Raw genomic sequence first — 12,400 nt, 5'->3', positions numbered from 1 at the left:
TATGACATTAGCTCAACACATTACAGATTACAATAGTACGTCAATAGATTCCTATTCAACAATCTCATAAGAAATAAATCTATACCAACTCCTGTGCAAAGTTTCAGAATACTGTACACAGTGGGGTCCATCTGTATACTTTCTTTAATGTTTTAATTTTTAAAACATACACATGTATGACTTTTAAAAAAAATGAAAATGCTAATAATTAATTATCTGAGTGGTGTGATTTTCAAAGATGTTAGAAAGCTGTGAAAGCTAAGAGGAACACATGAGCTAAAATTCCATGGCACAAAGATCGTAAATTGAGATTGCCTGACGTTTTCGTCTCTAAACATGAAATGGCAATGAGGTAGAGGGACTCTACTAGAGGAAAAATAATTTTTAACAGCTTCAAGCACTGGCATAAAAACTGGAATACAAAGAGACCCAAAGCAGTGCTGCCTTCCTCCATGGGACATATCTACTTGTAAGACAAGGCAGGAGGCTGGGGACTGGTTGGAAATTTCATACAGTCTTATGGTACTTAGGATACAAAGTCATACAACAAGGATGGATGTGCAACAAACACATGATGTATTTATCTGCTTGGGGAGGGAGGCTCAAGAGCAAATCTCAAAACCTCTGAAGGGCTGAACTTAAAAAAAAAAAAAAAGACAGAAAGCCACTATACTCTGAACCAAAAGCCATGCCTCAGCCTGAGATTAGGGGTGAGGGTACAAGGACAAGGCTAACAAAAGCAGAGTACAATTTCCCACAATCTCTCCATGCTCAGAGACAAAACGTTCCATTAAGAGAAGGGACCTGCAACAAGCACAAGACAAACATCACTCTCAGTTTGAAACCTGGATACATTTTAAGTAATTCTGTAACCCAACCTCACCCAGCCCTCACCTTGTATGCTTAACAAGAGGAAATGGCAAACCCTTTCCATGAAAAAATATTAATTTCCCTACTTGTTATATACTAAGTATAGCATACAAAGAAAACCTTTGCAAGACACACAAAATAAGACACAATGATAACCACCGGGGGAGGTTTGGCATGTGGAGAATAAAACCCCCAATTTTGGAATTAAGACACAAGAGTTTTATAATAAGAAATAATAAGAAATATAATAAGAAAATATAGGGAAGAGATAAAATAGATGAAAATATGGTGCAATAGAGAACTAGAATTTATAAAAAAGAGATTCAAATGGGAATTCTAGAACTACAAAATTATCTAAAATTAAGCTCACTGCATGTGTTCAACAGCAGACTGGATAAATAAGAAAACAGGAAAACTTTGCTTAAACACAGGTCATTAGAAAATATCCAAACTGAAGCACAAGTATGAGAAAAAATGGAAAGAACAGAACAGACTCTAAGTGATGCATGGGACAGAGATCTTTTACCACATATGGAAATGATCTCACATGGAAAGAAGACAAAGTAGCAAAGGCAGTATTCTCAAGTCATAATAGCCACAAAATTTCTAAAGTGATGAGACATCAATGCACAAAATCAAAAGTTCCGCAAAGCCCAAACAAAATAAAGAGATTTGTACTAAGAGATCCTTTTTATACTTAAAATTGCCCTGAGTCCCATTTATAAGTTATGGAAAATATTGCTGTATCTTTGTTTAGCCTTCTGTTGGCTATGGTTCCCATGTTCAGTTTTAAAAGCTCTGGAGTGCTTTGTGCCACCAGTCATTCTGGGACCTGGGCAGAGGTCTACTTCCAAGTCTTTGGTATGCTAAGTACGAACACACACACACACACACACACACACACGCATGCACGCATGCACTGAGCCCAGGATCTCATAAACAACTTTATGGGGTTGTCTCCTCCATCTCAGTTAACAACCTACTATCCTTAGTTTAACCTTTTCAGTCCTCTAGATATAAACTAATAAACTGCCCACTCTAGCACTTTAGGGGGCAAGTAAGAGGACAGTGAGAGTATGGGAAAACAATGAAGCTGGCCTTGCCTTCTTGGAGCCACAGCTCCACCCTCAGAATTGTTTCGAGTAGCCTTATGTTGAAGGCTGCGGTCAATGCTACTGGATTATTTGGAGCTGAGGCCTCATAGAATGAGGAAAAAAAAAGTGGGAATTCCCTTTTTCACTCCTCAAATTAGCTTTTTCCTGAACCTTTATTAGTTTGCACACATCCAGGTTTCAGCTTGCCAGCTCAGGGGATGCTGGAGAAAAAAAAAAGATTAATCCACTGCTGGTAGTGAGACTTCGAAGTTTCCAAGTTCTTCAATGGGTGATCACGATTCTGGCCAGGTTTTATTGTTGAACTTAGTGGGAAATAAAGGGTGGCATGTGTTTATCCCATCTCACCTGCAAATATAACCTTTAATTTGATTTTTATCTTCACAGATATAAGATAGGTACATCATAGTCTGTATTTGATATTCTGGAGCCCTTCTGGTTCTGTTTCTGGTTGTAGATTACACTGACTTCTAAGAGAGCCTCACAGTCTTTGACTCTGTACTTGGAAAATTGTAAATTTTACAAATAAGAGGTCACTGCTTAAATCCTTAAAAGAGGATTTTTATATTCTTTTGCTAGTCACCTTAAGTCTAGGGCTAGAGCCAGAGCCAAACAAATCTTGAGGTCCTTCTGAGTTTGCTTAACAACAGCCCACATCCACCTCAAAGTTAGCTGTTCAAGGTCCCAATGCTCAATATAGACATTTATGTGAGAGTGGTCTGAACCCTGGCAGACCCTCTTAACTAGAAACCTGTGATTTTTACCTAGCAGTTCGTTTTCTCAGCTACAATCTATGGACTAAAAATGTCCATGGGAAAAAAGACACCTTTATGGGATACAGTTTCAGTGGGGAGGGGAAGGGATTTGACACATGCAGACTTTGCGCCCCTAGCAACTGCAGGATTTCAACTCTATAGCCTTTTCCTGGGAGTCTATTGCCCAAAAAGGCTGTCTCTCGGGTGCTTTACTGTACTGGTAATGTCCCAGAGATACACGGCTTCAGTTCACCTCTTTGTGGTCTGCTTCTCTCTCTGTTCTGTGTCAGATAGTTCCTAGCTCTCTTTTTGAATTTTTATACTTCTTTGTAGCTACTTTTTATATTTAGTCTAACTTTTCTGAGTGTTCTTAGTCAATACTGGAAACAGAATGTTAAAACAAGTTTAATTCATTTTGCACAGATTTTAGGTGGACTTTTAAATTAGAAGAGTCACATCCTTCTTTCATTCTGGTATAGTCTCTATTACTGTTACATGAGTACTTTATTTTCCACATTTTCTTTTATATTTCCTGAAATAATGCTCAATGTTATTTATTGTTGTTCTATAGTCTGGGAGATTTCCTCAACTTTATTACCTACTCCCCTCTACTGTATGTTTTTGTCTCTGCTGCCATGTTTTAAGTCACTCTGAGGTATTTCTTTCTCAGTGACTGTTCCTTTTTTCCCTAATACCCTATTCTTGTTTTAAGAGATGAATTTTTAAATCTCTCTGAGCACAGCTCTGGAAATGTTCTTCTTCTCTTTAACTATTTTCTCCAGAATCTGTAAGCTTACTTATTAGGCTCTCCACCATGCTTCCTCAATGACCCTGATTCTCTTATGCCTGGCCATCAGTTTTAATTAACACAAAAAGACTAAATATGGTTTGCTCTGGTATCATCTAAACATATCTATCTTCTGGTTAGTTTTCCTAACTGTAGGTTGTTTCTTTCTTCCTTTCTTTCTTCTAAAGATTTTATTTGAGAGAGAAAGAGGGTGCACACACACACACGTAGAGGAAATAGCAGAGGAAAGCAACAAGCGCACTCCCCAATAAGCAGGGAGCCTGATATGCAGCTTGATCCCCAAACCCTGGGATCATAACCTGGGTTGAAGATAGATGCTTAACTGACCTGAGCCACCCATCTTATTTGTAGCTGGTCTCATTGTGGGTTCTATTCAGGATGACCTAACTGTGCAAACTTTCTTCACTGTAATGCCAGAGTTACTAGGGCTTTATTCCAGGTACGACATCCATAATAAAATGCTCCATTTCTACAAATGCTTTATTAATATTCCTTCAAGATACTCTTAGGTGTTTTGTTTGGGGTAAAAGTTGCTGAACATATTCTGCCTAGGATAAGGAACAAGGTGTTGTGGACACAGGCCCCCTTTGCACTACCACATAATGCCTATCCTTTGCCACATCCAGTCTAGAGTTCTGATAGGCAATTGTTTCTCACCACTCAAGGAGTTTTAAGGTTGTGGCTTCCCTGCCTCTTTATCCTTCAGATCTCCTTTTTCTGTCTCTCAGGGGTCATGCTATTAACCACCAAATTTACTATCTCAATATCTTTATACATAATAGTATGGTATCAGTTAGTAACTATAATGTGCTGGCACAAAACGTTAAAGGTGTTTGGTCTACATAAGAATCTTATGAAATACAGTTGAAGAAAGTCAAGCATGGAGAATCATTTACTCTCAGTGTCAGAGCAAGCTCTGCTTTCTTATTTTACAAAATCAGAATCTTTTTAATTTAACCCACAAGTTTTGTTTCTAGATTACTAGTTCAAGCTCAGGAAATACAGAAACTGTGAAGGCTTACTTATTTTACACTAAATAATATAGTATTAGGAAATTGTGAATAGATGGTTATGTATCAGATTTAACAGGACATAATTCAGTAGAATGGATGCAAGTGAAAAGGGGAAAAATATCAAATGTTTTATTTTTCACTATGACTAAGTACAGTATAAGGAAGAGTCAAAGTGAAAAAATAAAACACACTTCCTCTTCCATAAGCACAGCTTTTAAATTGAACTCCTAGTTTTCAAATTGCAACCCAAATGACCTAGATGAATTTTTCCTCCTTACTTCATTAAGACTGTTAAATTTTCTTTGATAATTTTCAAATTATTATACTGTTTTTATTGTTGCACTTCTCAAAATTTCAGAGAATATCCTTTGGTATCTTTTTTTTTTTTTTTTTAAAGATTTTATTTATTTATTTGACAGAGAGAAATCACAAGTAGGCAGAGAGGCAGGCAGAGAGAGAGAGAGAGAGGGGGAAGCAGGCTCCCAGCTGAGCAGAGAGCCTAGGATGCAGGACTCAATCCCAGGATCCCTGGATCATGACCCGAGCCGAAGGCAGTGGCTTAACCCACTGAGCCACCCAGGCGCCCTTATCCTTTGGTATCTAATGAAACCAAGTTACAGTAAGTCTTCCCTAAAAGAAAAAAAAATACAACTACAAGCTTACTCTTTGCTTTATTCTAACAGAAGCATGATCAAAGCACCGCCGACACAGCATTATTACATAGAAAGGTAAAGTATACCCTTACTAAAAATCTGGAATTCATTGATTAATTATTTTACTCAATTCATTTTCACAGAACAGCTAATCTGGCATTAATATTATTATATCAGAAAGGCAGTTAAAACTTTAGCAGTACTATGATGTGCACATTTGCAGGGAAAATAAATGCCTAACCATGACTTTTATGCTTCATTCAGATCATTCTAAGATTCACTCAGTGCTTCCCAGCAAAGTACATAGTGCCTCTTCAGCAGATATTTCATAAATGACTAATAGAAAGTACTTGTATACTTATTTTAAATCTTATTTCCAGGACATTAAAATAATACAAATAATGAAAAATAAAAATTCTAGAATACATAATACCATATCTTAACACTAAGGATCCTAAAAATGTTCTAAGAGCTCAGAGAGAACACATTTACATTTTATTAGTCTTTTCATTGTAATACTTTACTTTTTATTAACAAACAAAATAAAAAAACAAACAAAAATCCTGTTTTTACAACAAAACTCACCAAAAATGTTGGTCTTCACAGTAAGTGCAAGATGAGTATTATTCCTTAGAATTTCAAGGGCCTTCACAAATGTAATATTTTCAAAGTTTTGTCCATTTACTTCCATTATCTTGAAAAAAGCATTTGTAAAATATAAATTAAGACAAAAACTGTTACTTGTGCACCCTTAAGTTTAATGGTGGGAAAAAAAAAACCTTGAACAAAATACACCCATATGTGAACAATGATTATCTCTGTGAGAAGTGGGGTTACTACTGAATTTTTTTCTCTATATTTTGTTTCCCCAAATATCTACTAAAAACATTTTTTTGAAAGTTCACTCCCTCTAAGATCTATTAAAGCCATTAAAAAAAAACACAGTATAGTTTATATATGAAGGAAAAATTTTAATCATGTCAGATCAGATGATAAAAATTAGTGCCAGCGTATATATGTGCAAATTTTATTGAAATTTTCTAAATGCAAATTAACTGCATTTAAGAGAGATAACTCATCCAAAAGTGATACACCGAATACATCTAGTATCATTTCCTGACAATGAATGAACCAAGTCAAGCAAAAAGTACCACTGTGATGAGCCCTTCCACATGACATGGCTCAACCTTCACAGCAGGGCTTTCCCAAATTTGGCTGTACCTCAAAATCATATAGAAAGCTTTCTTAAAAAATACTAATTCTAACAAAAAAGGATAAAGAGATAACCATAATGAGAAAAAAAAGGAGGAGAGCATAGAGCAACGCTCCCATTGAGATTAAAATAAAGACTGAGAAGCAAAATATTATGAGAAGAAAAAAAAAATTCACAGAAATAAAATTCAGAGTTGAAAGAAGTCTTGAGTCTACATACTGAACTGTCTCAACTAGTACCCTGTAAGGATAATGAAGAGACTTAATACATCTCAATGAAAATTCTAAATTCCAAGGACAGAGAACAAAGAATCTGTAAGCATCACTTGCAGTACTGTGCAGTGGGACAAAGAAAGCTAGAAAAGAAAAATAAAGATTGGTTTGGACTTCTGGGCATACTAAGATGTGATACTTTTCTGTAACATCAAAGTTCTCAGGGAAAAAGAACTATGACCAACGAATATTATACTCCACTGAACAAGAGCATTATCAGACAGGCAAGGACACACAAAACTATAGTACCTACTGGCCCTTTTTGAGAAAAGTACTAGAAAAGGTACTGGTAGTACTAGAAGAAACTGTGAAATGAAACCCAATAATGGAGACACAGGGCATATGAAATGGAGGTAATCAATGAAATCAGTAAGACAGGTATAAATGTGTACATGGCTATTAGTGATAAACTCACAAAAGTTAATGTAAATGTCAAGAGTATTCTTAATAGAAGAAAAACAACATTAAAAATGACTTAATAGCTAGACCTAAAATTTCAGGTAATTTTAATAATAATTGAGGATACCGAGAGAAGTAAAACCTGATAAATTTTCTCTCAAGAATGAAATCATTTGATTTCATTGTTTTATTTTTTTCCGTGAAGAATGAGATGCTTAAATGTGTTTAAAATACTATAACAATAAATATACCTAGTCTAGAATTCTAGCACTAGATATTCTTAATGACTGGAGTGGATGAGTTAGGCCCAGAAATCTCTATTTTTAAAAAGTTCCCTCAGGGGAAGAAGGGGATCATTATAACTCTAAATCAGCTTCTTAACCCTTTGATATTTGGGCTGGGTTACTCATTATGGGGGATGCACTGCTGCAGTGTGTTGGAAGCTGCTTAGTAGCATCCTTGGCCTCTACCCACTAGATGATGGTTGCAGCCCCCAGGTCATGAGACTCATCAATACCTCCAGACATGCCAAATGTTTTCTGAGGGAGAAATCATTCCTGGTTGAGAACCCCTGTTCTGCAGTGTAAAACTTTTTATAATGTAATGTATTCATTATTGGGGTTTTTTTTTTAAAGATTTTATTTATTTATTTGACAGAGAGCCACAGTAAGGCAGGCAGAGAGAGATGAGGAAGCAGGCTCAATCCCAGGAACCTGGGATCACGACCTGAGCTGAAGGCAGAGGCTTTAACCCACTGAGCCACCCAGGTGCCTTTATTTTAAAAGGAAAGTACATTAGTATGATTTAGTTAAAAGTACAATAAAGCTATATTCTAAATTAGTTAAATTAACTAGAATTTTAAAATGGGAAAACATAACCTTCCCAAGTGATTCACGTTAATTTGAAAAATGACTCTTTGGTGTGCATGAGAACCACCTGGAGACCTGTTAAAATACAGATTCCTAGAGCTCATCTCTGTAGAATGTGACTAGTATGATTAACAGAACTGAGGCAAGCTTAGGAATTAAATTTCTTAGTAACAAGGTTGTCAGGAATTACATCTGGGAACACACTGCTTGGTCTACAGCTACCTAAAGCCTTAATGGAGAAAATAAATCCTCACTAACTACCTCCTAGTGTCTTTTTCCTGGTCCCTCAACTGGCTTCCTCTGCTTATGCATGTAGTTCTGTTACTTATATGAACACTATTTAAGCTGAAACCATCATTTATGGTAATGTTTGGCCACTTACATTTTAATTTTTAAAGATTTCATTTATTTGAGAGAGAGAGAGTACTCATACAAGCAAGCATGAGTGGTGGGCAGAGGGAGAAGCAGACTCCCCACTGAGCAAGGAACCCCACGTGGGGCTCAATCCTAGGACCCCAGGATCACAACCTGAGCCGATGGCAGATACTTACCCGACTGAGCCAGCCAGGAACCCCTCATTTTAATTTCTAATTGAATTTCCTTAAATGGATCATGCTTACTTGTAGAAATATCACATGTGAAAAAAAAGCAGCAGACAAATACTTCCTAAAAGGCTTTAATTCATGTGGTTGGTTATTTACTTACCTGATCACCACGTTTCAGTCCAGCATCAGCAGCTTTGCTACTAGGTTCTACTCCTTCAACGAAAATACCAAACCCCTTCTCACTCCCTCCATTAAGGCTGAAATGCAGAGGGGACTCTCGGGAAGCCTTCTGCAACACCACCTGTCTCCACTTGGCCTTTGCAGCACAGGCAATATTTAATAACCGGAGATGACCATTCATTTTCTAAGAACATAAAAAAGGGTATAATGTCCATAAATTTATGTCTCTATCCCTTAAAGGCTTCTAAAAATCACCTAAAATTATTAGAATTAGAGTTACCTTGAAATAGAGAGTAAAGAACATGGAAGCCAGGGTAAATAAAACTGAAGGAGGGCAAACTTTCACCCCAGAGCGCTGTCAAGAAAACGATCTCACAATACGATTTTTAAAAATGGCTCAAAAGGATTCCAAAATGATATCTCTTCATGGAAGACAAAACATTATTTCTCGTGGCCTAAAATTTCCTAGTACATCTCCACTACTATCCTGCTCGTCTCCAGGATGTTACATAAATCCAGAATCTTTACAAACCTTCATTTAAAACCTTAAAGGACCTGAACCACCTTTCCAAATACAGTCATACTGAAAGACATATTCAAGTCCCTACCTCTTCTGGTTATATTATTCCCATATTATTTTAGATCTTTCCTAACTTTAGTAATATTCTCAATTTCAGATTTTAGTATCAATTTAATACTCAACTATTCTCAAATAGCAGAGTATGTGTAAACCTCATAACTCATGCCCATAAAAAGCAGCTAAAGTTTCTTCAGGATAGGGACCCCGCCTTACACGTGTTCTGATCCTATTCTCCTAACACCTTGGGAGTATCAAGTAGAACTGAATAAATACCTGATGACTGAATGATTACCAAAAAAGAAATCCCATGACTGTAAGGCAATTTCTATTTTCCATTAGCCCATAAATATCTACACAGCTGGCACTGGAAAACCCAAATGATGGTGGTAAGTTTCTTATCACCTCTTAAGTTCCCTGTATCTGTTCATTCTTCCCATTTTGTTTGCATAGAGCTGAAGGGCTGCTGAGAAGGCTACAGGAACTAAGAGGTAAGGGAATGGACAGAAACCTGCCTATTTGTCCCTTTTTCAACTCAATCCACTTACATTCTGAGTAAAAGCAATGGTTCTTGGGCCCCCAGACTGTTACATTCATTAGCTCATTATAATCCTTATAACAATTCCCAGAAACTAGGGGCTACTACTTATAAAGACAACTACAGAAAAGGCTGGGCTACTTGCCCAAGTTTACATGTCTAACAAGTGGTACAGTCTGAATGTTAATTCAGGCAAACTAACTCCTGAACTGCATTATTAATTTACTTCCTAAAATTTCAAGTTGCTTGGAGGATATAAATCTAGTTGCAGTTCAAAGTTTGTATCTGTCAGAGTAAATGGAATTAAAAATAGCTACTGTGTAAGTTAAAAGGACCTTGAGGGGGTTATCTTAGGTGTTGTATATTTAGAACAAGTAAAATCACATGCAGAAGGGAGACTCAGAATGTCTAATGTAGAGCTGATACATAAAATAGGCCTTTAAAGTTGCACAGAGTTCAAATAGCAACACTAGAAGAAAGAATTTAAACCTGAGAACTGGTAAAGAATATAAAATAATCTGGCTGGGTAAAATCAAGGGTGCACAGATAAAAAGACTTAAAATGTAGGTGAGGGGCCTGAACATATGAGGAATTACTTTAATAGGAAATACTTTAGTTCATTGACAAAAAGAAATATTCGTCTCATTTATAGTTTAAAAACAATCTTTGGCCACACAAAATGGACTAAAAAAAATACTAGAACTAAAATTACCTAGCTATTACAACAGATGAGCCATGATTAAATGAGGCCATTTTTAAATGGGGAGTGACAAAGGAATGGCGGAGAGAGGGGGCTATAGGGAATATGTGTACTGCCACAGTTAGTGACCTAAGTGACTTCAGCAATGAATGGACATCTTGGTCAGGGAATTCAAGGAAAAGAGAGAGGGAGTCCACATAAACACCAGAGTTCATAAGCTTGGGTGACTGGAGAAAGCATTCTCATGAGTCTTAATATGAAAATAGAAGAGTGAGAAGGAAGCCTGATTTTTGCTTGGGTTAGTGCCAGAAAATGAGCAGAATCTAAAATATAAATTTATTAAGTTCTCAGAGCAGACATTCAAGACATAGAAACAGATAAAAGTTGTTGTGAATTGCTGTTATTTGGGAATGAGGAAAATCCCTAAACCTTGAAGAAGATAAATTCTTTTAAGTCTTACTGTATCTTCCAGATTTTTTTCAAATTCCTCCAGAAATCGAGTCATAGCAGGATCACCTTCAAAATCATTAAAATGATTATTTACCCATAATAACACAATCCGTGTTACCTGTGGAAACATGAAGGAGGCAGCATACAGTTATGAGAGGCTTTCTTTCTGCTGAGTATATTCCAAAAGCATGTCCAAAAACCAAGGGGGAACAGAGTTTCATGGCTAATCCCTTTACCCACTCCCTGTCCTGCATGCAAAAGGTTCATCCTAACAGAGAGGCATGGTTTAGTTTGACCTTCTGTTTCCTTGGGGATACAAGCAAGCAGAGAGGGCCAAGAGTATACCCTCAGTGGAAAAAAACCGCCATAAATCTGCATGCTAAGCTGTAAGAAATACATAGGATGTATACCCCAGAAAGTATCCTAAAATGTGAGCTTCTAAGGGTAGGCAATCATATCAAAAGGGTTTATATAGTTGAGCACATGTTTAGCCATAAGTCTTCACATAAGCACACCTGAACTTGCCGTATTACAAATACTGTGACTTTTCAAAGTTGTAAAGTGATTTGCTTACTTCATGTCACAGATTAACAGAAAAGTTAATGGAAGCTGAACTGAATCACACACCTAACAATGGAAGTAATTTAAGTTATATATAAACTGAGGTAGAATACACATAAAAGCCAACATTTAAACCACTTTAAGGTGTACAGCTCAGTGCATTTAGCACCTTCACAATGGTGTGCAATTATCATCACTACCTAGTTCCAGAACACTTTTATCACCCCCAAAGGAAACCCCATTCTGATTATGGAGTCACCTCACCTGCCCTTTCTCCCAGCAGCCACTAATCGGCTTTTCTGTGTCTCTGTATTATGTCTGTGGGATATTTCACATAAAATGTGACCTTTCATGTCTGGCTTCTTTCACTTAGTATTACTTGTTCAAGGCTGATCCATGTTGCGGCATTTCCCTTTTATGGTTCAAAGACATTTCATTACATGACTATACCACACTTTGTTCCCCATTCATCAGTTTATGGACATAAGGGTTGTCTCTACCTTTTGGCTATTGTCAATAGTGCTAGGAACATCTATACCTAAGTTTCTGTTTGTATACCTGTTTTCAGTTCTTATGGATAAATACCTAGGGAAGAGAAGTGCTGGGCTATCTGGAAATTCTATGTTTTACTTTTTGAAGAAATGCCGAACTTTTTTCCAGAGCACCAGTAACATTTTATGTTACTACCAACAATGTATGGGAATGTCATTTTCTCCACATCCACATCTTTGGTAATGGTTGTTACTTCCTTTCCTTTTAAAAAGCCATCCTAGTAGGTGTGAAACAGAATCTTACTCTGGTCTTGATTTGCATTTTCCTATGAATAATGGTGCTGATCATCTTTTTCATGTGTTTGCCAGTCATTTATGTATCTTCTTTGGAAAA

The 12,400-nt window shown here is 36.7% G+C and overlaps 1 protein-coding gene across 1 annotated transcript in view; it reads right to left on the bottom strand.

The window, feature by feature from the left end:
- The window catches only part of RAPGEF6 (Rap guanine nucleotide exchange factor 6), a 196,720-nt gene that overhangs the window by 62,977 nt on the left and 121,343 nt on the right, over positions 1-12,400 (bottom strand). Inside the window, 3 exon segments of the mRNA XM_032336811.1 lie at positions 5,797-5,905; positions 8,670-8,873; positions 10,965-11,072. Of these exon segments, the coding sequence (XP_032192702.1) occupies positions 5,797-5,905; positions 8,670-8,873; positions 10,965-11,072 (421 nt within the window).

This window comes from Mustela erminea, chromosome 3, assembly GCF_009829155.1.
Source record: "Mustela erminea isolate mMusErm1 chromosome 3, mMusErm1.Pri, whole genome shotgun sequence".
Lineage (NCBI taxonomy): Eukaryota > Metazoa > Chordata > Mammalia > Carnivora > Mustelidae > Mustela > Mustela erminea.
The sequence above is the reverse complement of the archived record's forward strand: the minus strand, read 5'-3'. Positions and strand labels throughout refer to the sequence as shown.